General features: G+C 39.6%; 2 protein-coding genes across 7 annotated transcripts in view; both read left to right on the forward strand.

Moving 5' to 3' along the window:
• The window catches only part of EPS15 (epidermal growth factor receptor pathway substrate 15), a 66,352-nt gene extending 60,595 nt beyond the window's left edge, over window positions 1–5,757 (forward strand). For 3 of the 5 annotated variants that reach the window (XM_033067853.2, XM_033067852.2, XM_033067854.2), the window contains 2 exons: window positions 2,633–2,811; window positions 4,683–5,757. In XM_033067853.2, the coding sequence (XP_032923744.1) occupies window positions 2,633–2,811; window positions 4,683–4,829 (326 nt within the window). In that variant the 3' untranslated portion in view covers window positions 4,830–5,757. Of the gene's footprint in view, window positions 1–2,632; window positions 2,812–3,372; window positions 3,410–4,682 lie in introns of all 5 variants that reach the window. The other 2 variants (XM_033067855.2, XM_033067856.2) reach the window with 2 other exon arrangements.
• A 4,350-nt stretch (window positions 5,758–10,107) lies between these two features.
• TTC39A (tetratricopeptide repeat domain 39A) overlaps window positions 10,108–22,961 on the forward strand; it is a 52,541-nt gene continuing 39,687 nt past the window's right edge. Inside the window, exons 1-2 of one of the 2 annotated variants that reach the window (XM_033067864.2) lie at window positions 10,108–10,171; window positions 20,337–20,441. In XM_033067864.2, the coding sequence (XP_032923755.1) occupies window positions 10,137–10,171; window positions 20,337–20,441 (140 nt within the window). In that variant the 5' untranslated portion in view covers window positions 10,108–10,136. Of the gene's footprint in view, window positions 10,172–17,875; window positions 18,227–20,336; window positions 20,442–22,961 lie in introns of those variants that run through there. The other variant, XM_033067863.2, reaches the window with a different exon arrangement.

The raw sequence follows: 22,961 nt of genomic DNA on the forward strand, positions 1-22,961 counted from the left end.
ATCAGCTGCTTCATGTTGGCACAGGGACAGAATTGTGAAGGAGGGAGGGTAGAGGGTTTGAATTTAAAATTAATGATCAAGATGTGAAACAAGTCCATTCCTGATCTGTTGGTCATTTCAGAGTTAAGCTTTGCATGGTGTCTGGGATCAGAGTTTGAAGATACAAAGGATTTAGAAAACAGGAAAAAAGACTTGTTATAAATGTGTGCAAGAATACAGCATAGCTGCAAATTAAATGGTTGCTAATGTGCTACACTGTGAATCTTGAATTAAATTATGATTAAAGTGAGAATTTAGTGTGCTTTATACATTGCAAACACAGATGGGTTTAATGCAAAATGAATTTAAAAGGGTTAAAGAACTGGCTTAGGTTTTCAGGTTAACTTTTTCCCAGAGGTTTGTAGCAGTAACAATAATAAAACCAAGTTCCCTGGGCTATTTTCTCCTCAGTGCTAGAAGAGTTTCTGGGATGTTCCATGGCACAAACTGCTCTGCTTTCCAGAAAAGGCCATGATTATCATGCATAACAACACCTTGTGGTTGCAACAAGACCATGTTACAACAGACTGCTTACTCTTAATTTGTTTTTGCAAACATAGGAAAATATATTTCTAGTATTCCTTTTAAAATTTCTGTCCTCTGTTTCATTGTCTTTAAAAACTCTACTGTATCATTTGTTTCACTGTTACACTACATGGATAAGTCTTAAGGTATTTTAAAAAACTGTGGCATGAAACTTAAATGTGTATTCATCTTTTCTTCAAAAGAAAGGGAAACAGTAGATACAGGAGTGCTCACACTGGAATTTAAACTCAGCTGTTCAGTTTCTAATGTGAGATCTGGTTCATGCTAATGCCTTGCAAGTAATAATTTCCATTGTAAATAACATTAAAACAGCTGACTTGGCAAGTGGTGATAGTTTGAATGTTTGATGTTGGCCTTATTTAAACATAAAAAGGATTTCTGACTTGATTGTATGGGAGTGGCTGTGATGTGCAATTTTGGAACCTTCTAGGGATGGAACAGCAGCAGCCTTAGCAACAGATGATTAGAAAAAAAAATAGGTGGTTTTGATAGGCACAGTTAAAAATGTGGTTATCTTGATAACCATTCCCAATTAATTATTTTCCTAATGGGAATAACATTTCAGGTATTTGAATGTAACTATTTTAATGGCTTCCTTGGTCTGGTTTGATACAATGGACTGCTTTTTCAAAGAAATACCAAAAATCTTTCTTTTAATTCTTCTCTCTACTGGGAAGTGTATAGAATAGCTGTTGCCTCTGAATTCTGTTGCCTCTCTAGATACTGATAAACACCCCAATTCCTTGATTTTGGGGAAGATTTGGTGATTGTGTATTTTATATTCTTAAAATTTTTAACCCTTCCCATGCAGAAATAAAATTCCCTGGTTGTTATTTGGAGATACTTCTCCCACATTTTTCAAGAAAGAGGCAGGAATTATTTGCAAATAACAGAATTGTAGAATCACAGAATGGTTGGGGTTAGAAAGGACCTTAAATATCATTCAGTTCCAAGCCCCTGCCACAGGCAGGGACACCTTTCACTAGAGCAGGTTGCTCCATCCAGTCTGGCCTTGAACACTTGCAGGGATGTGGCAGCACAATATCATCAGTGATACATGGATAGAACATCATCAGTGAGAGAGATGGCAGGGTTATCTGAGGAGTGTCTAAGTCAATTTTGTGTTTCCCAGGGGATGTTCTCCAAATCTCTAAATCATTGCCAGATGAAAATCTCTTTTGCTCTTATGAAGTAATTTTAGACTAATTTTCAACAGTGATATGTGTAATAATAAGCACCTTTGTTCAATTCTGTAGTTTTAATCTGAAATTGAAACAGGAGCAAGTTTTAAAATGGAACCACTTGCAGAACTTGGTAGTAGAAGTCAAGACCTCTTGTGTAAACAGTAACATACAGAAGGAGTGGTGGGATGAAATTCAGCTCAGTTTGAATTCTTGGAAGTATTTGGGTTCATGTCCTCAATCTTGTTGAGAATTGACTGGGATTAAGCTGAAAAAAACCCAACAAAATAAGTGGGTGTTTGTCCCTGATTCTGTTCATTTGGAGATAATTAGGCAAGAATTAACAAAACAGCTCAGCCTGTGATTGCTGCTTGTCATATTCCTTGTTTTAAACTGCAGAAATTCCTGACCTTAGCACAGGGAGAGGACATAGTGTTTTGAAAACTTAAAAATGTCATATATTTCTGCTCTCTGAATAAAGTTGTGTTAACTTGATCCAAAGAAATAATAAAAGAGCGTTGCTGGAATGATCAAAGACAGTTGATAACCAGAAAACAATACTGTGCTGACAGAATAGGTGCTCAAAACTGTTAGACATTCTCTTTCCAAAATAGTTAATTAATACACAACTGTGTTCCTGACTCATTAACATACATGTGTTCCTTTTCACCTGATTACCCTTTCAGAAAGTGAGGGCTGGATCCTCATTTTTTAAATTGGCAACCCTTCCTCTGAAACTACAGCTCCACTAGTGTGTGGGAAGATGTTGCATTCCAAGTAGCTTTTGAATGGGTTTTTTTTTTTACTAGTTTTGGCATGTTATTACCTGCTATCTTAAATTCATTTTAAATTCATTTTAATCTAAGGGAAAAGACCTATCAATCAAATAGACTCTTCAGATTCCTTTAAGTCGAGCGACCCATTTCAGCCTTTCCCCACCCCAGACATTCCCAAAGAACAAGAAGCAGATCTATTCTGTGATCCATTTGCTCCCACCAGCATCAGTAAAGAGGCTGACCCCAACAATTTTGCAAACTTCAGTACTGTGAGTAAACACTTTTTACATTTGTTTCAGTATAATGGCAGCTTTGAAATGTTCACACTGAAGTCTTCAGTTTAATTTAAATTATTGAAACATATCCCATGTACAAAAGGGATATTGCTTCCAGTTAAAACAGTGTTTACATTTAGTTTAAAGCTGAGGCTATCCTAAAAGTAAATGCTGCAAGATGTTGTACTTAATGTTTAAATTGCATTGGTTTTATGCTTTTTTCATGGAGGCCTCCTAGCTTTTAGAGGAGAGGATTTCAAAAATATATATTCTAGGGATTATCATTTTATCAGTGTGTGCAGCAGATTTAAATTACAAATCTATAACAAGCACACTGTTAACTACCCAATTAAAAATAAACCAAAATGTGATTTTAACTGTCACTGAAATATTTAGTCATAATTGTAATGTACTGAAATAATGATAAACAGCCTCATAACAGTGTATGTTAATGAAATATAATTTGATGAATTTTGAATGGTTAGTCAATTCCAGACTTATGCACAATGTAGTAAATTAGTAAGTGTCTCTTTATAACCAGAATTCATTTCATAGAAGTCGTGGTGTCCAAGCAGTAGAAGCAAATCTAAAGGTTTGTGCATGCCTATATATTATTTTTTTTTCTTTTGAGCTTTTGCAAGTAGAAGTTTTGAAAGGCATCATCTCCCTTTCAAGCCTGATACCTGTTAAATGCAATTTGCATTTACAGTATCCTGACCATACTGCTCTTTTTCTGTTCAGGCCTAATAAACTATGTGCTTGATTGAAGTAAACTAAGGATTGTCAGGCTCTCCAAGTAGACTTGCACTGGTTGCTGTGTCTTGGAGCATGGTAACTTCTGAAATGTGGTTATCCATCCATGGTATAGTTAGGGGGACTGAGAAGCCAGTTTGGAAGAGTGGCAAGAATATTTATTATCTTTATGAAGGAAATAGTATTCTTTTCCAGCTGCAATTACTGAAAATACTGAGTGCACTATGGAGAAAATTCAGGTGTTTGTGCTTTTATTTTCCAAAGAAGCAGCTCAAAGCAGAGACCTGGGGTCTCTAACATCTAACCCTTTCAGTTAATGCTGGGACATCCATGAGGACAGGGGCTTCACCTACCTCTTAACTTTTCTGCATGTTTGCTAGGAAGAAACTTTAGCATAATCTTTTGTATTTTATTTAATACCCTTAGCTGTCTCTGATTTATAATCATTCTACCTGAGGTATTTGGTTCACATTCAGTTCTCATCAATGTACATGGAAATAATCTGTTCTTTTTTTTCTCCTCTCATATCATGCTGACCTTTCTCTGTATTACTATCAGCCTTCTAACTCTACAGCTGCTCTTCTTATTTTGTTGCTTCTTGGCAGAGATATTTTTCATCTACACATTCAGAAACAATCAGTCTATAGATAAAATTTGCAGTGATTTTCACCTGGAAAAGTCATCCCTAATGAAAGCAGGATAAATCAGGATGGCCTACAGTGTGAATAGGAGTGTGCTCTGCAAAATGTTCTCCTGATTTATTCAAAAGGTTTTTTTGGTATAGACTGGTATTTATCCAAAATAAAGCTGTATTTAAATTATAGCACTTTCTGCTCAGTAATGTTCTAGAAACTTAATACTGACATTTGAAACATAATGTATTTCATTAAAATACATCAGTTTGACTCAGTGCACTCCTTAGTAGTTAAACCTTAGACTAAGCCAATTTAGTCTATTACAACTACAAAACAAGAAATATTTTTGAAGACTAGAGTATATACAATTATTGAAAACTAACTGTCCCTTAAGTTGAGTGTTTAACATCATAATTAATAGTGAGTAATAATTATCACTATTATTAATCTGTTTTATTTTGTCTTTTAAACCTGCAGTATTCTACTGAGGAAGACATGATTGAATGGGCTAAGAGAGAAAGTGAGAGAGAAGAAAAAGAAAGATTGGCAAGACTAAAACAGCAAGAGCAAGAAGACTTGGAACTGGCTATTGCACTCAGTAAATCTGAAATATCAGAAGCATGAAGTTTAGAATAAGATTTTATCTGACATAAACTGTTTTGTCCCTTTTCCTCAGTACCTAATGTATTTAAATGTTAATCAGAAAATGCATATATACAAGAAACTATGAAAGGTTTTAAATTTCTGAAAGTGATGTGAATGTTTCTGCTAAATTCAATCCTTTTGGTTATTGTTTGAATAATTGTTAAGTTTAGCATTCAATTTCTCTCACGTTTTCAGGAGAGCAAAGTACTTTTCCCAGCTGAAAGCAAATCAGTTTAAAATGCAGATAGAGAGGATGGGGTTTGACTGTAATCTATCAGCAGTTGGTAATTGAGCATAAAGTGAACACAGCAATTATTCTGTCATGGCTGACTGTCTCCCATCAAGCAGTTAGTCACTGGAAACCTTTTATCCTTCTGAAGGGGTTTTAGTAATGCCAGAGTTGTGGAGTGCTTTATTTTATATGTATGCATATAGATTATTTTTCTCCTCATTGAAGATTTTATGTTGGATTTAACATAATCTTCATGGAGTCTCCACCATAAAGAGTATGTCTTTCTGAAACCTTTATTGCTTTTCCTGCATGATCATAGGTTTTAAGACAGACCTGTTATTTTGTTTTATAAAGCAATTAAGCTGAAAATTCATGTGCATTTGCTGTTGGCTAAGGTGACTGTCAAGTTGTGAGACCCCACTGCTATTTGAGCCACTACTGCCTGTGAAATATGCAGCTGAACTGGCAAGTTAATGAGTTCCATTTGAAATAGGATTGAAAATAGAAAGAAAAAACAGGTAGTCTGATTTCTGGTTTTTTTTTTTAACCACAGTTGTTTTCTGTATATGTAATTTATTGAATGCCAACTGATAGTTGCACCTTAAACAGAATGATTTCTGAATGGTCACTGAGTCAGAGTAGGATTGATAGAATGTTAATGAAAATAACTTATTGTTCATTTTGAATCAATTCTATTTGGAAAATCAGTTTCATTAAAATGATTCCAAAAAGAATAATCTTGTGCCCCATCTAAGAAAAATGGATGGCAGCAGCATAAACATCTAGAAGGGTTTTTTTTTCTTGCACTTTTAACCTGTGGTATTTCTTTTGAGGAAATTGAAGTGTTTCAACACACAGCACTGGGGCAGAGGGGGAGAACTCAGCCATGCTTCAGTATATTTAAGCTCTTCCCATTACCTGTCAATGCTGCTGTTGCATGAGTTTGAGGGTTTTCAATTTTTCAGGAAAAAATGAGTAACCTGACTGGGATGGTTTTTCTTTTGCACTGGGAGATGAGCATTTAAACACCTGCTCAGAAAAAAGTAACTTAAAATTTTGCAAGTATTAAATAGTTATAACTTATCTTATACATCTTTGTAATGAGTGTACACTAATCTTGCAAATCATATGCTTAACTGGATTACATAGTTTCTTATCTTTTGTTAAAAATGTATACTCAGTGGACCAACACAATATTATATGTATATATTATATATATATTCCTGCTTTCCTTTATGGAATTTAAAGTTTTGAGTCATTTGATGTTACATTTCATGTTACTGACTCTGACTATAGGACTTTTACTCAGACTACCAACAAACCACTGCTGTGAGCTAAATGGCATTACTTTATGAAGTTTTAACTGTTTGTTTTGGTTTTTTTTTTTTTTAAACAACTTGTTCAGGTGGGATTAGCCTCTATTTATAGACTTCCCTTTTGTTTAAAAATTCTAACAATAGCCTGTAATTATGAAGAAATAAAGTTTAAGTACATAAATGTGAACTGTTTGCCTGTTTCTCGAGAGGGTGCTGTGAGATGTAAAGCACTGTGTGAATGTGATGCAGCGTGAGGTGTCCTGACTGTCTGTGCCCTTTGCCACCTCACACCTGCCATGGGCCACCTTCACACAAACAGAATCCAGTGGCAGAATTGGGTTGCCTTGTGTTATTTCCCCAGTAACTTCTCAACAGTTTCTTTTAGCTACTTAAGTTTAAATTGGCCGGTTTAGAATTTGAATATTTAGCAAATTTACGACTTCAGTATTGGAGCGTTTTAGTTGTGCTTTAGCCTGAATCTTCAGAGTCATTGTGTGCATGGATGGGCAACCTCATGTTTTTGTTTTTGCAATACTGACAGAATGGTAATTTAGGTGATACTGGATTTAGATAACAGAAGATAAGATTGGGAAAGTAACATACTTGTTCAAAATATTGGCAACTGAAGTCCTGTGTTTTCTTGTTATGGAATTCTGTATCATGTCAGTGGATACTCTTGAACTTAATTCTGTTGTTAACTAGAGTGACCATGAAGATTGGCTTCCAGATGCATCCATTTTTTCTTACAAAAAGGAAGAGGACAATGACTTTCCTTAATGAAAAATATTTTTTTGATCTTTTGTGGTGGGTGGAGTGGAGTTACCCATGTGAGTGTTACTGAACTCCTGAATTCTCTGCAGAGTTCTGTTTGCAGGGAGCTCTGAGGTTTAAATTAGGAAAGGTGCAGAAGTAAAGAGGAAGGAAGGGAAGACAGCATAATATTATCCCAGAAAAGGTGGGAAGGAACTTGTAATTCATCAGCTGACACGCCATCAGTCAGTAATATCCTGAAACAGAAGTCATTTTCATCCACAAGCTCTTTGAAAAAACCATGAATAGCAATACATACATAAATTACACCAGCTGCATTCCCATTCCTTGCTCAGAATACTTCAGAATTCCTGTGGTGCTAAAATGGAGACATCTGGGGCTGCCTGGCCTTAGATTTTAACCAAAACCAAAGAGCATTAGTTTTTAGAGCAGGTGATGTGCTGATAGAGAGGGAAAATGCTGCATTGTTTGGATGTGTGTTCAGGAGCTCGGGATGTTGTTTCTAGTTATCTCTTGCTGATTTAATAAGTGAGTATGGACAAACCACTTAATGCTAAGCCATTTCCTGTTCTGTAAGTGATAATAGGTCTCACAGTTATTACATAACTGCTCTAATCTGGAAGGACAACCTTGTGCAGAGTAAAAAGAATTTTATTCCATTTTACTTTCGTATCCTGTAGGTAGGAGTGATGTTATGAGGTTTTTTCTCTGTTGGTATAAGTAGCCAGTTGCAGTCCTCCACAGGACTATACAAATAACTGGAAATAAATTAAGAATTTAAGAGAAGTGCCATTTTAAACAAAATATTTGAGGGTTTAGTTTGCTGGTAGTACAGGGAGAAATTCTTACCTTTGACCAGAGGTCTGTCCCAGGGAGAGATCCTGTAACACTGTCTGCAAATTGTCAGCTGTCTCAGGTTTGCATGTGCCAGACTCATCCTGATCCACACAAACTGATTTTCCTGTGGCCAGACTTATTGTTTATTCTCTTGAGACTATGCAGCATGAAATGTCTGTATTCAAAGCCAAAAGGTCTTTGGGATTGTTTTCCATAGAATGCAGTCTCTCCTGAGATGCTGCATGAACAGGTGTGGTCACTTATACAGAAAAAAGTAATTTTAAAAGACTCAGTGGGTTTTTAGGTAAAATCCATGTAGAATTTTTTTAGTACTTACTGAAGCTCTGCTAATACCTCCTTGTTTTAAAAATTAGAGTCCTCGAGTTCCAAACAGTTCTGAGGCTTTTGGAGTGTGAATTTCATTTTGGGCCCACATTCACTAATAACTTTTACTGAATAACTCAGTTGTGGTTCAAACCACTGACCCTGAATCCTGAAAACTACAGGTAAAATACTTGTTTAATGTTAAAGTCATATTTAAATTCTCTAATTTTCCTCAATATGCTATCCATTTAACTTAAAATATTTTATTTTGCTGTCAGATGTTAAAAGCACAACAGTTCTCAAACATGCAAGACTATGCTCAGAGGAGCAAATTTGTCCTGTTTTCAACTTTGTCCCTACAACATATAATTCTAAAAGTTATAAAAAGCAATTTAGAGTATATTCTGGGGTGAGTATTGATAAAAATGTTCTGTAAGTTAGCTTGACTGCTTACTGACAATGGGCTGAAGTACAGAACTACACAGGAAATTTGGCTTCATTGTGAATGCTGTGAGCTGGAATGTATGAGCCTGACAATTCAGAAAATGAAATGTATGTAAACAGGTATTTTATACTTGCATTTGTTCCAGAATAGCTCTGGGAAGGCGCTTGTCACAAGTCCTTATGCTATCCCTCACTGAGCTAAAATGTTTGACTTAGTGGAGACAATCATGACTTCTTGGCTGGTGTCAGAAGAGGGACTCATCCTTCAATCAGTGGATGTCTGGCTCTTCTCTGGAACAGCTGCACCCCGAGCGCTGGAGCGTGAGCCCGTCCTGCCACCCACCCCTTGTTTCCTCACATCACGAGCCACATTGTTGGTGTGCAGCTAATAAATTCTTTCTTTTTTTAACCTTATACACCCACTGTTCCCGTTAATGTGCCCATTGTTTCTTTATGTCAACCCAGTCCTTGTGTTTGTCCTGCCACTCCCTCTGCCGTGTATACCTTTGCCTTCCTCATTTCCTTCCACAGGCTCCTTTCTTTTGTTAATCTCTTCTGAACCCTTATCCCTGTAATCCCAAAGCTGCGTGATTGATACGATTATAACATAGATAATGGCCAAAGTAATGCAATTTTTTTCGAGTATTGCATATTCTATTTGCAATTTCAGTGGGTTTGGTTTTCTTTAATGGAAGAGGCAAGTTAAAATTTTAAATATTTAGTTTGTTTATGAATTTTATGTTAATGAACAAATTAAAGGATTTAATTATTTATATCTAATTATTTATTTATGTGATTTGGTCATACCCTGGCCCCTCAGAGGTGTTATTCCTGTGGGGTGTTACTCCTGTGGTACAACTCGCTGACCCCTGCGCTGGGGCTGAGGCTGCACCCTGGCAAACCCTGCCCTGGCAGCAGGTGCAGAGCGGAGCTAATTGAAAACCTGGCAAAACATGAATTATGTTTTCCTCGTGTTTTTTCTGGAGAGGAATTAATGATTCTAATTGCAGCACGCAGAACGATCCCCGCGCTCCTCTCGGAGCCTTTCGGGCCGGTGCGGAGCGACGCGTCCGGGTCCCGCCCGAGCGCTGCGGTGGGACCGAAACCCCGGGGCATCGACCTGTCCTGTCCGGTCCCATCCCATCCCTTCCCCACCGCCGGCGGAGGGCGGGCGCTCCGCACCGCTCACCTGCGGGGGCGGCCCCTCCGCCCGGCCCGGCCCGGCCCGGCCCTGCCCGAACATGCGCCGAGGCTCCGGCTGCCGCCGCTCCGCACACACCATGCGAGGTGGCTGCGGCGGCCGCCGGGGAGCAGCAGCAGCAGCAGCGCCAGCCCCTCAGCCCTGCCCGTCGCGACGCCTCCATGGACGCCCTCCCGGCCGGCAGCGCCGGCGCCCGGTACGCGGCTGGGGCGGGCCGGGGGGCCGGGCCGGGGGTCGCCGGGGGCAGCGCCGCCTCCGCCGGGCTCTGGCGAGGCTCCGTCCCGGGCGGGAGGAGGGGCCGGGAGCGCAGGGTCCGGCTGCAGGACGCTGTGAGGGCGGCGGGGCTCCGGGCGAGCCGGGCGCTGCAGGCGCTGAGGGCAGTGCGGGCCCCCGGGGCTGCGGCCGGAGCCGCCCATGGGCCGGGACCACCCAGGCCGGGGCCACCCCGGACCGCTCTGGCCACCGGCCTGACCCAGCTGTGGGCAGGGGCTGTGCCCACCTGTGCCGGCTGAGCCCCCCCAACGCAGCCACAAACTGGTTCTTGCACTTTGAGGGGTTTTCTTTTTTCTTAGACAAGAGAATTAGCTTGAGCTAATTACATACCTGCGCAGCAACCCTTCAGTAGTTACATGCAAATTGCCTTTGGGCTTCAAAGGGTTGCTGAAGAGCGTGGAAGACCAGGTCCTTTTGCTTGAGCTCCTGTTTGTGCAGCTTGCAACACACCTTGACAGCGAAACGCTGACGTTCATTATTCTGTAACTCAATACCTTCTTGCTCACCCTCGAGAACGAGCTGCAGGTGGATAACTTTCTCCATTCCAGGTGTGCACTCCCACTGCCCATAAAATACATAAACTTCCATTGTGTGTGTGTGTGTGAGCTGTTCCTTCACAAGCTGAATCAGTCTGCAAATAACATTCTTCCCCCATGATGACGACCTGTTAAATTTTAGACATGGCTGCGTTAAAGGTCAGCTTGTGAATTCTGTATTTTATATAAGACATTTATAATAAATAGTCTGCTTTATAATCTGTGCAGGAGTAGAAGCTTTTAAGAATGCAGTTGTTGGAGAGGTCAGCGAACTGCTGCTTAGAAGAGTGGTAATGGCTCTGTTCATGGTTCTTCAAGTGTTTGTAGCAATGGTGTGCTCTCTCTCTGGCTGCACACTTCCCCTTCATCTTAAAGTTGAAAACAGCCAACATTTACCTGAGACTTTATTTCTGCTGAAGAAATCATGATGGAAAAAATAATTTCCTGAACTTTAGATTATATAAGCTGTACAACAGTGCTCTTTTTTAGTGGCATTGGTTAGAGTTATTACAGAGACCAGAGGAGGTGGTCTAGTGGCATTTAAATCAGCAAGGTCCTGTGAGATTTAAAAATCCACAGTGTTAGATTTGCTAATGATCAAAAATGACCTGTCTATTAGTATTTATATATATAACCCCTACCTGGAAGTATTCAAGGCTGGTCTGGATGGGGCTCTGAGTAACTTTGTGTAATGGAAGGTGTGTCTGCCCACAGCATGGGCTTAGAATGAGATAACGTTCAAGGTCCTTTCCAGCCCTGTGAATTCTGTGATTCTGTGATTTTCAAGAGCTTTATATAATTTTGTTGCCATGCTCTGTCTTGATAATTCTTGAACGGATGGCCCAGCAATTTTAAAAATATTTTTTAACTCCAGGCTGGAAAGGTGGACTGTGTGTCTGTAATAATGATGTTAAATGATACCATGAAATGACCTCCAGGTGCTGTGTTTGCACTGACAATGGCAGCAGGCTGAGGGACTGCAGCTGTGTTGTGCTTCAGGAAGTTCTGTGCGTGGGGAACAATTTGTGCAAAAATATTTAGCAGTAGGAAGAAGCTGGGTGAATTTTGCCGGGTTGGGCAGGTTGTCCTGAAAGTCTGTGTTACTGAAGCTGCTGGAGCACTTGGTGCTGGCTCCTCATTCCCTTTCTGGAGCTCCATCTGCTGGAACCAGCTCTCCCATGCCAGGGGAGAACACTGCCCTGGGATCTGAAGGGATTTGGATGTTTCCGGTACTGTGCTACTCAGTGTTGAAAAGAAGGATTTTGTGGGAAAACATTACTATTTCCATATTGTAGTTCATATTTTACTTAAATCACTCTTTTAAAACCGTGATGAAGCTCCCAGATGGTGTTTCCACAGATCTGAATTTTGGTTTCTTTAGGTATCATGTATGTTTTGGGAATAGATTATCAGATCATAGTTGGAGGAAGAATGATCTAGTGGAATGACTGGAATTGAGAAGTAAACAGATTTTTGAGTAGGGTGATGAAAAAGGAACCTCCCATTTTAGAGATTTTCAGCTGTTGTCTTCAACTTGATAATAAAACTTTCAGTCATCTGTTGTGAAAAAGCAATTGTCAGAAGAAAGTACCAATCTTAGGATAGGTCATTCAGATATACTTAATGGCTGAAATCTCAGATGTGTATCTAACAGAATGCAGTACTGAACTTGGGCATCATTTTACATTTCTTTCTAATAAAATTGCCATCCTGAACTGATGAAATCTTCTCTGCATTAAAGCTTTTACTTTTTACCAATCCTTGTTTCCTGTCAGAAAGGGAAAAACTGTCAGCAAGATCCCAGACTAACTGAATCTGAGTTCAACATCAGCCTCATTTGTTCTGGCTTTCATTTGTTTTTCTTCCTCAGGTAGTTTGCTTAGTTTGTTGTTTTTGCACTCTGAAAGCGAAAGAATAATAACTATTTTTTTCTTGAAGCCACTGTGCCAAAGAATAACTCTTCAAAATGGCTTTGGCAGTGCTGAGTGCCAAGACAACTTTCTACTGGTACTTCTTTTTCTGGTCTTGAGTATTGATTCACTGGGCAGGTTCAAGAGAACTGTAAAGGTGTATTGAAGTGCCATGCTTGATTTTTTATTGAATTAGAGAGAAAGTGGCATTGTTATTGGTCAAGATTCTGTGAAGTATGCTTTGCAGATGCTTCTGAAGAATAAAGTCAGGTTGTTGGAAGCTCTCAGGGAAAGATAATCTGGACTGTCATGTAAAGCAATGATTAAAGGCAAAGCAACAATCCCCTATTTGTTCAAGTGTTTTGTGTCATTCCTATATATTATTTTTATGGGAGCCTAAGATACTGTTCAGCAGTGGAATGATAACAAAAGCATTGTAATTTTTTTTTTAAGTTGCAACAAAACATGTTACAGAGTAATTTATTTTGAAAATGCTTTGCTCAGATTTAATGGAAAAAACCCAACTAAACAACAAAAAAACAACAAAAAAACCCCAACCAAATTAAGTAAAACCAAACAAAGAAACATTTCTACTCACATGAAGTACTGCAGGAAAATGCTTTTTGGGCCAGAATGTGTATTTCTTTCCTTCTGTGTTGGTAACCACACTGAAGTCTGAAAGAAGTGAAGTGTAAGTCAGCATAAACCAGATTTCTGATGGCTGCAGAGCCATGCCCAGGTAATTCTCTTGTTACCTCCCAGTCAGCCTTTATCACTGCTGGGAAGTGCAGAATCAGACAAAAAGGGGAATTGCCTGACATCCCTCCCTAAATTCTCACTGAATCTGATTCCAGAAGTAATACTCTACCCTGACCTTGCAGTCCTTAGGAAAACAAATCTCACAGATTTTGTGTGGCTTCTTACCATGAACATGGCACAGTGAGTTTGCATTTTGCTTCATGCTTTATTTGTTTGTTTGCTGGGTACCTAAACGTGCTCAATTCCATTGCATGATAGTGGTCTAGTGCAGCTCTTGCTGATTTTTTTTTCTCATTAGTTTTAGTGAGATAAGAATTAGACCTTTAAAAATGGAGAGTAACTATGTCAGAAGTGTAGGTGGACCAGAGGCAGTAAAACTGAAAAGTCAGAGGACTTGGAAAAAAGAGCAAGTGGGTATTATAAGGTTGTCTAAAGACTCTTAAAAACCCCAAAAGGAATTACATCAATCACATGTGACCTTCAAAGTGACAAGATTGTAGATCATCTGAATTTAAAAAGAAGTGCTATTAAAGCTTGCTAAATGTTACTGTGGTCTGATTTATGATTAAAATTTATTCCTAATTGCAGCAATCCTGTTAATTTTTGTAATGGTGAATATATTTGTTTTATTTCAATGTTAACCCTGTGCGAGGGAACATTTTCTTTGTACATTCCAATAGATCAGTGCTGTTGCAGGATATTTGGGCTTATTTTTGTAATATCCCAGGCTGGATTTCTATGTGTTTTCATTCTGTCTGATGCAGGCAGTTGTGCTGACTGGGAGTGCTCACCCACAGTGGTGCATTTCACCTTCTGAGCAGCCAGGGCAGCACAACAAGGAAAGGGAACAGTAGAAATGACACCAGTACATTTTATTTGTCTGAACAAACCTATCTTAATGAATTTATTGCATTGTTTGCCCATTCAAATACAGGATGAGAACTGTGAGCCTGATGCTAACTAGATCCTGCTCAGTCCAAGTTAAACATGGTGGGACCAAGGGCAGAGCATGAGTTTGCCAATTCCCTGATTTTTGTGCTGCTCACTGCACTGCTTTGTCACAGCCCTTTGATTTGTGAGCCTTTGCTGGAACAGAAGGGCTTTTTTAAAGACCTTTGACATTGCTGAGGCATCAATAACTCAGAGATTTGAGAGCTGAATTAACCTCAAAAATAAATGGTGTAAAAACTCCATGTACAACTTGAAATACTATGATACCCTGAATTCCAGAATTGTATCACTGTTGTGTCTCTATGCAGAATATTTGGAGAACACAAATACTGTTACTTTGTTGTTGAAGTAATGGCATTTCTGCAGCACCAAGGAGTCTTAGACATGGGCCAGGAAAGTTCTCAAGAACACAGAAAGATAAATGCTGAGGTATTAACAGCTTGGCACATAGAACAGGAAGGGATATGGGAGAATTAATTGTCTTGCATTAACTTATTTTCTTTTGAATTATGGAGATATTCCTGTATTGTCTGAGAACTGAATAGTAACAACTTATTGTGAGAAGTGCTTATTTGTTCTTTTCATCCAAGATTATTTCTGATCTCATGTGGGTTTGGAAATGCTTGCAGAAGAAAGGAATTCTTCCCAAGTGGTGTACTTTTTGTTTTCTTTGAGTGTAGAGATTTTTTCAGGCTCACAACGTGTAATGCAGTGTTGCTCAAAGAAGTAAACTATTTAGAAAAGTGGTAGTGGATTTAGGAATGACCTGGAGAACTGAAAGAGGTTAAGGAAGTGACCCCAGGTGCAACCTGGTATCTCCTAATGTCCCTGTGATTATCCAGCATTAGGAGAACAGAAAATGTGTCATGGCAAGAATTTCCATATTTCTATATCTTTTTGAAAACAGGCAGTGGGAAGGACATCCTGGTGTCAGTGACGGTGCCATGGGATGTGAACTGCTGACCCTTGGCACAACAAAGGGCACAGGGAGGGACACTTGGGGACACAGCAGGGGCTGAAGATCCCCAGACTTTTTCCTGTTTAGACTGTGAGGGCATAAAAGCCCAGGGGTTCCTTTGTTTGGAGTCCCTCCTCGGAGGCACCAGCTCGAGCTGTTATTTTGTTATTGCACCCAGATGAAATAATTTAAAGGATTGGGAGATTTGAAACTCTGTTATGGGGTCTCAGTGTGGGTGTGGGATGTGCAGCTGTGAAGGGGCTCAGGTGATGGGAGTGTGACTGCCAGTGGCTCCTGGGTGGTCAGACAGGGAAGTTTCCTTAGTGCTGAAACTGAGACCTTTGAAATGTGCTTTGGGAGGCTCCTCACATCTGGCAGTGGTTGAAGTGTTAGCGCTGGTGAAGCTTAAATGGTGTTTGATTCTTTGTATTTTTTTCTCCTCCTCTAAATTAATTTGCCCATGCACACAACCTCAGCTGACTTTTGCAGATAAGGCAGAGTTGGCAGAGAAATGCATCCATATTTTAGGATATGACTGATTTAACTTGCTTGTAGTGTTTCACAGTACTGAAGGAGCTCTTGAATTACTATTAAAAGCATTACTACAAAGGCACAAACCTCAGACTTACCTTTCTTTGTAACACTCTGATAATTACTGAGGTTGAGTATTTTAGCATTTTGCACAGTGTAGGGTTCAGGATGCTTTTTTCATTGAAGAAATCTGTAAAACTCAGTGGCAAATCACAAAGCTTATGCACCGCAAACATGTATTAAGGAGCCAGTCATCATGCACACAATGAAATAAAATTATGCATTAATATGGTAATTCCCATGCTCAAAAATCATGTGTCTCTTTCCTTTTGATAATGGAAAACTTTTTCTTTTTTTTTTTTTTACTGTTATTAATATTCCAGATTTGAGTTTTGCTTATTTCTGCCGATTAATTTTGTTTGATACTGCTGTTGAGATAGAAAGGATCTGGTGGTTAAGTAAAAGGGGCATTGCCTGGGATATTCCAAGGAATTGTGTTTCCAGCTAAAGACAGTGGGGATGCAGTGGAGTAAGGAGAGCAGCTCTTACTGCAACTCCCAGGATATATTGTGGTTGTGATGTGTGAAGCAACCCCACTCATGGTCCCTGGGGCAGACAACAACGATTTCTTAAATAACAAAACCACAAGGAGAACCATATGACTGTCCTTGCAAAACCTGTTGCCCAAAAGCAAAAAAGGAAAGAACCTTGTAAAACCAGATGGGAAATGGCCTAAATGTGGAAATATTTCAGATCTGAGTTTTTTTACATTTGGTTTCTTGAGTTAAAAGAAAACATACATATATGTGGGGAAGGAGAGGTTCAATACTGAAGTTTGTCTGAGTATATAATTGTTTCTAGGGAAGTGGTATTCAAATAAAAACCTGCCAAATCAAGTCTTGAAGACCTTGGCAGAGACAGCCAGAGCCTTCACCATACAGGGCTTTAAGGACTATTTGGAGAATACAGTATTAATTAGAAATTGTACAAATAGCTAGTGAGAATGATGAAAAACCTTTTCAGAATAGCCCATGATCCCATGCCATGGAAACAGCCAGTTAATTTCAAGTTGTAACCAGTAGTTATTCCCAACTAGGGGAAAAAAAGCAGTAATGTTTTTTATCTCCTGCTGTGGCCAGGTACACAATGCTGTTAGGAACATGTAATGGAGTCATTATTGGGACAGCCTGTGGATCTATTGCAGTAATTTTTGTACCAAATGCAGCACAGGCTTTTCCTGTACAGGATGCCATAAAACCAGCAAGAGATTTAATCAGGTATGTTAATGGATTCAGAGTATCTTCCTGGAATTGTCCTTTGCTGGTTTATCATTTTTGGGTCTTCCTTCAGCAGTGTATGTCTTCATTATTGGTATTACTTCATCTAATCTAGCAAACAGATAATTTCTGGCATTAGATGCTCTTGGAGAAACTAATTTATGTAAGTAGATCATGGCTGATCAACTTCCACAGTCCAGCTCTCATAAATGAGTGGAAGGACTGGTAATGCTGCTTGTAGTTGTGTACTGGGCTGGTACAGCTGGTGTGCCAGCAAAGCAGTTCAGAGGAATACACTTTTCATTTTGGGCAAAATCAGCCAGATGAGCTCACTCCACTGATTAAATTGTTAGTGCCAACTCGCCTCATTTTCCATGGCATTAAAGAGAGATGATTACAAAGAGCGTGTAAAGTCTCAGTTCCTCCCAAAGGTACAGGAACCAACAAAAAGCACCAGTCTGGCTGCTGGATTGGAGCCTGTTTTGTGGAGAATCCTTGCTGGGAAGAAGCACTTGCTTGTGTCTCTCGCCTGTGCGCTTCTCACATTTGCAGCAATTACTGCCCGAGTGCCGCCTGTCAGCTGCTCTCGTTTGGCTCTCTGTTCTGGTTCGCAGGTTTCTGATGTGGGCCGCTGCCACATGCAGTAATTCCTGTTGTTTCGGGTCTGTAATTACAAGGGTATTTGGCTCGGTCTGGACAGAAGAAAAGGTGGCTGATGCTGCTGCTCATTCCAGCCAGGTCTGGAGATCAGAGATAGGCTGGCAGCCGCCAGCCCCTCCTACATTGGAGGCCTCCAGCTGTATTTGGATGCGGTGGCACACGAGGCTGTGTGCCACGGGCTGCTCTGGAGGATGTGGCCGGTGGATTAGCGATGCTCCCGCTCCGAGGCAGTGCCCAATCGCAGTGTGGTGCCGCAGGCAGGCGCTGCCCTGCGCTCCCACCGGGGCTGCCACTCGCGGCTGGCTCAGGAGCACCGAGTGCTGCTGATGTTCGAGCCTGAAAGCTGGGTGGGCTTACAATGACTATGTCAGAACACGCAGGAGACTCAGCACACAGGTGAGTAGCAGCACGCAGCATTTTACGTTTGGTTTAGAGGCAGTTGTGACCCTGCTGCTGGAAGCAGGAGGGATCTGCAGCCCACTGAAGCATGACTAATCAGTTTGCTAAAATGCTGAGCACCCTCGAGCTGAAAGTGTTTCTGCCCCGTTGTTAACAGTGGCAGGTGAATGGTTTGTAGCATTTAGGAGAGGTGTGTATTTTGCCCAGCTACTAAGCCCTTGACTTGGGAGCTACATCCTGTGGCAGGTTTCCTTGGAGTATGAGGGAAACGTGCAGCTTGTGTTGCTGCTATGGGGTAACACTGTCATTAATTCTTATTCCAGAAAAGATGCCAAGTAATTATTATATCTTATTTCTGTTTTGAGCTTCTGCAGTGATTTTATTCTTTGTCATCTTTCTGTTTCAAAGGAGTATTTTGAAAAGGTTTATTTTTATTGATTGGAGCAATTCTCCTGCATGACAAGAAATGAACAAATAAAAAAACCCAGGTAAAATGATAGTAGTCAAAATATTTTAAAGCAGGTGAAGATGTGCTTTATTCATGTTAAATATGTTACTTGGTTCAGGGACTCAGATTTAAAAACAGGAAGGTAGGAGTTTTAATGCAATAAGCAATAATTGACCGAGTTTTAATTATTAAGCAGGGCTCAGAATAGCTCAGAATGGGCAGACATGATATTGCATTTTGTATGAGACGGATGCCAAAACTTGGTTAATCAATGCTTGCAAAGCACTTGCAGAGTGTCTTGGGTGCAAAAGGATTTGCAGTGTATCTGAAGTTATGATGACAAAGCCACTAGGAGCAGCATCATGTAATGTTCCTCTCAAATTTAAAGTCCTGCTTTCTGTATATGTAATTATACTCTGTATTTCTTTGCAGTCATTATTGCTAAAACCAAAATCAAACCACTGCTGCAGTGAGTGGTTATTGCTGATGCTATCTGCTTCTGCTGTGCTCCCCTGCCTTTCCCTAAGATGTTATCAGGGCTTTACTTTCTGGTCTTCATTCAGCATTCTGTGCTGTGCCACTTTTTAAGGAACTAACAGAGTTTCTAAGTCACAAGATAGATCACATTAGTTAGAGCTGTTCAGAATCAGGAACATGGTGAGGATTTGTTTGTATTTTGTTGGAGGATGTTTTGTACATGCCTGTATACAATATATTAGTGCAGTGTAGCTCTTTGCTCATTAGATGCAGATGTTTCAACTGTCCTAACACTGGCTAGGTGACCTTAACTTTATTAGTGCAAGGCTTTTTTTGTTCCTTTTGTGGATTTTTTTTTTTTGTCCAGCAGTTCTGGTGGTGATGAACTTGGGCCAAACTAACTCAGCTGGTCTGTATTATCCTGTTGCCAGTATTTTAAAGACCAGCTGAGAAGCCTTGTGACAGGTCAGGCTGACATCTGAATGTTGTAAAGGAGAAAAGTACAGCCAGAGTAAGTCACTGAGAGTCTTCTGACTCTGAGATACCACAGCAGTTTGTTTTTTTTAGTGCAGTAGCATTTCTTAGGGACAGTGATGTTCCCATGAACATGCACAATGGGAAATTTTAACCCACCTGTGAGTTTGTAGTGGTTTGTTGCTCAGGCACCACTCTGAACATGAGCTGAATGAAGACAGATGTTCCAGCAGCAGTTGGTGTTATATTCTGATGCAGATTGACAATGTCTCATCCTTGAAGTGATAATGTGATCATGATGTCACCAGCTGGAGTCTGGCAGCCTTACAGTGAGATGTGCATTGTCACCCAGTGCTTCTGGTATCTGAGCTCATCAAAATGCTGTGCTCCCACATGGCAAATTCTGCATGTCCAGGTTCTTATGTAAAGTACATGCAGTTTGTCTGGTTTTTTGGGGTTTTTTTTCAGAAAATGGAAGACTTCAGTTGCTTTTCACATGTCACTTGGTGAAAGTATAGTTTAAAAAAAACCCAAACACCCAAATCCACAAACATAATAGGAGTCACTTTCACTTTTTATAATCACTAGAGATAAAATAGCAGGTTTTGCAAGGGAATAAATCTGAAATTGAGGAAGGAGGGTTCAAATGCAGCAGTAATGCACTGGTAGAAGGAGAACACGTGCTGAGTTTATTATTTCTTTTGGCAGGTCATCTACATCAGACCTCAACGTGGCACTGCGTGAATGTATGGCAGCTCTGGATTTATTTCTTAACAACAAGTTCTCAGATGCTTTGGCTTCTCTACAAGCAAAGTAAGTTGATAAGATTTCCTACTTTTTCTCTGTTGATTTTTCTTTACTTCACCATCTCTCAGGAGATTTTGACCACTCAGCTGGTTCTCTTATAAGTCTGTATGGTTTTGGTTCAGAAGGGAGTGGTAAGTTAATGTGTTAAGTTTTGGGACAGACAGATAAGCACTTTACACTTGTGTGAGTAAATAAAATCTTGTTATTTACTCACACAAGTGTAAGGCACTTATCTCTCTTCTAAAATCATAGTATTGATGTCCAAAGAATTAACTCCTCAGCTGTAGTGCAGTATGTGAGATTCTTCCTCCTGGAAGAGTAGAAACCATCTTCTGTCACATTTTATTTTTGTCTCCTTTCCCATATTTTTCTGTGCACTGTGAGAATCTGCAAAACTGTAGTTTTGTGTCTAAATGAGCAATTGACCATGAATTGCAGGTTTGAGAAACATTAGATATAAATTCTTTCTTTGTTGTTGTAAGCACTTGCAGAAACTCTCACAGCTTATTTTGCAATTCAGTGTTGTGGTCGTGCACTCTGTTTCTTAATTATGCTACAGCCCAACTTGTAGTGAGTGGCCCAGCTGCAAGCAGTGAGGTCATGAAATAGTTCCTAAAAATTATTGTGTCTTTACAATGTCTGTGATCTGTCATACCCTGTCCTGAAGTTACCTGTGTTCTTGGCTTCTTGAAGTCTGTGGTTAATTTAAATTTCTCCCCCATCCATGCAATTTACTCCATTTACTTTTGAAATTGCACCAGAAAATTGCATCATACCTTCTTTTAGGACATTGGAGTATGAAACAAGTAAAATTCATAGTGTGTATTTGATATGTATCAGGGGTAACTACAGTGAATACTGCATATCCCCTTTGCTGAGGTATCAGCCTCCTATTTGATGCCAGAATGTGTAGCTTAGCCATGTAAGTACACTCTGGCAAGGACATTAATGATAAATTGTAGCATCAGCTGTATTAATAATGCTAGGTTTATTCACAGCAAAGTTGTTTAGTGTTTATATATCATCAAAATATATAATAAAAAGGGTAAGAAGAATAATTGTGCTTTCATTAATTCCTGACAGTAAAGCCCCATCTGGGAAGGCTCACTCAGTGCTTAGCATAAAATAAGGGGATATTTTATTGCAGCAGGTTTCCAAAACACTGCAAAAGCTAGTGAGGCTGTGGGTTGTTTTTTTCTGTAAGTCCATTTTTCTTCTGTTGCATATGGTTTTCATTCAGCTTTTGTTGGGCTCTGCAGAATGTATTTCATGAGCTGATACTCTGTTTTTGTACCTGACTCTATTCCACACTGCAAAACCATTTTGAAAATAATTTTTCATGTTAGCCTGTTGTTATGAGGAGGCCCTTATTCCTGTTGCCTTTGGCAGTGAGGGAAATGGAGACTTAGGATCTTTGTGAGTGCAATGAAGAAACAGGATGCTGAGTTTCCCCACAGATGAAATCCATTATGGACACTCTCCATCTCTTTAGGAATGAGAAGAGTTGTAGAGTGGGCACATGTGGTACTACTGAGTATTTGCTGTCAGAGCCACCAGTTCCTCAGTGTTCCCTTTTGGTGTGCTGAGATTTGAAATTAGTTTTCACAGTCCATAAACATACTATCAATACTTTTCAGTTTTTACACTCTGGTGAAGAATTTCAGATCTTAGATTTTTGCAGCTTTAATGCTTCTGGTGTAGGAGATACTCTGCTCTGTATTACATGAATGCAGATTCACTAAATTACTCACATTTGGCTCTCAAATAAGTGTATTTGCAACTAATTTGTACCATGTAAAACTGACAGCAGATTTGGCACAATGTGTGAGGCTTAAAATCAGAATAGCTTTCCTAGCAGCTTAAAAATAAATATCTGAGGATGGTGTCTAGACTTGTGTTGAGGTAAAGCTCTTTTTTTCCTGTTAGAAAAGCAAATCCATCATAAAGAAAAACAAATCCATTATAAAGAAGAGATCTCATTTCACAGAAAAAATACATCTGGTGTTCTTGTCTCATATTACATAACTTTTCTTGTTTCCTGAACTACCTTTTAGCTTTTAGAGTCAGTTTTCATTATTATTAACAATCATTGTATAATAGTGGGTTCTGATTATCTTGTGCTATCTGCAGCAAGTTTAATTAAATTTATCTTTTATATGGAGTACTCATACTGCATCTAAGAACTCTTAGGAAATTCCTGAAGTTCAGTCACCAAGCACAGCAGTGATTTTCAATATGCAATATATTAACTGTTAACATGCATAACACTGAAACTGTCCAATCACTAGAGCAGGGAAAAAATCTCATGTTTTCTCAGCCCTGAGACATGCAGTAAATCCATTAAATGCTGACTGGATTTTAGCCCTCATGTAATTGCAAACAGACAATAATAAATTAAGGGTTGGTTCTGGTGAGATGTTCCCTTCCCAAGACAAATGCTTACTATTTTAATAATCATCCTGAAGGAAAACATGGCATAATCACCTGACAGCTTGCTGATATCAGATCTGTTGGGAGAATGGTAAA

This window comes from Catharus ustulatus, chromosome 9 (genome assembly GCF_009819885.2).
Source record: "Catharus ustulatus isolate bCatUst1 chromosome 9, bCatUst1.pri.v2, whole genome shotgun sequence".
NCBI lineage: Eukaryota > Metazoa > Chordata > Aves > Passeriformes > Turdidae > Catharus > Catharus ustulatus.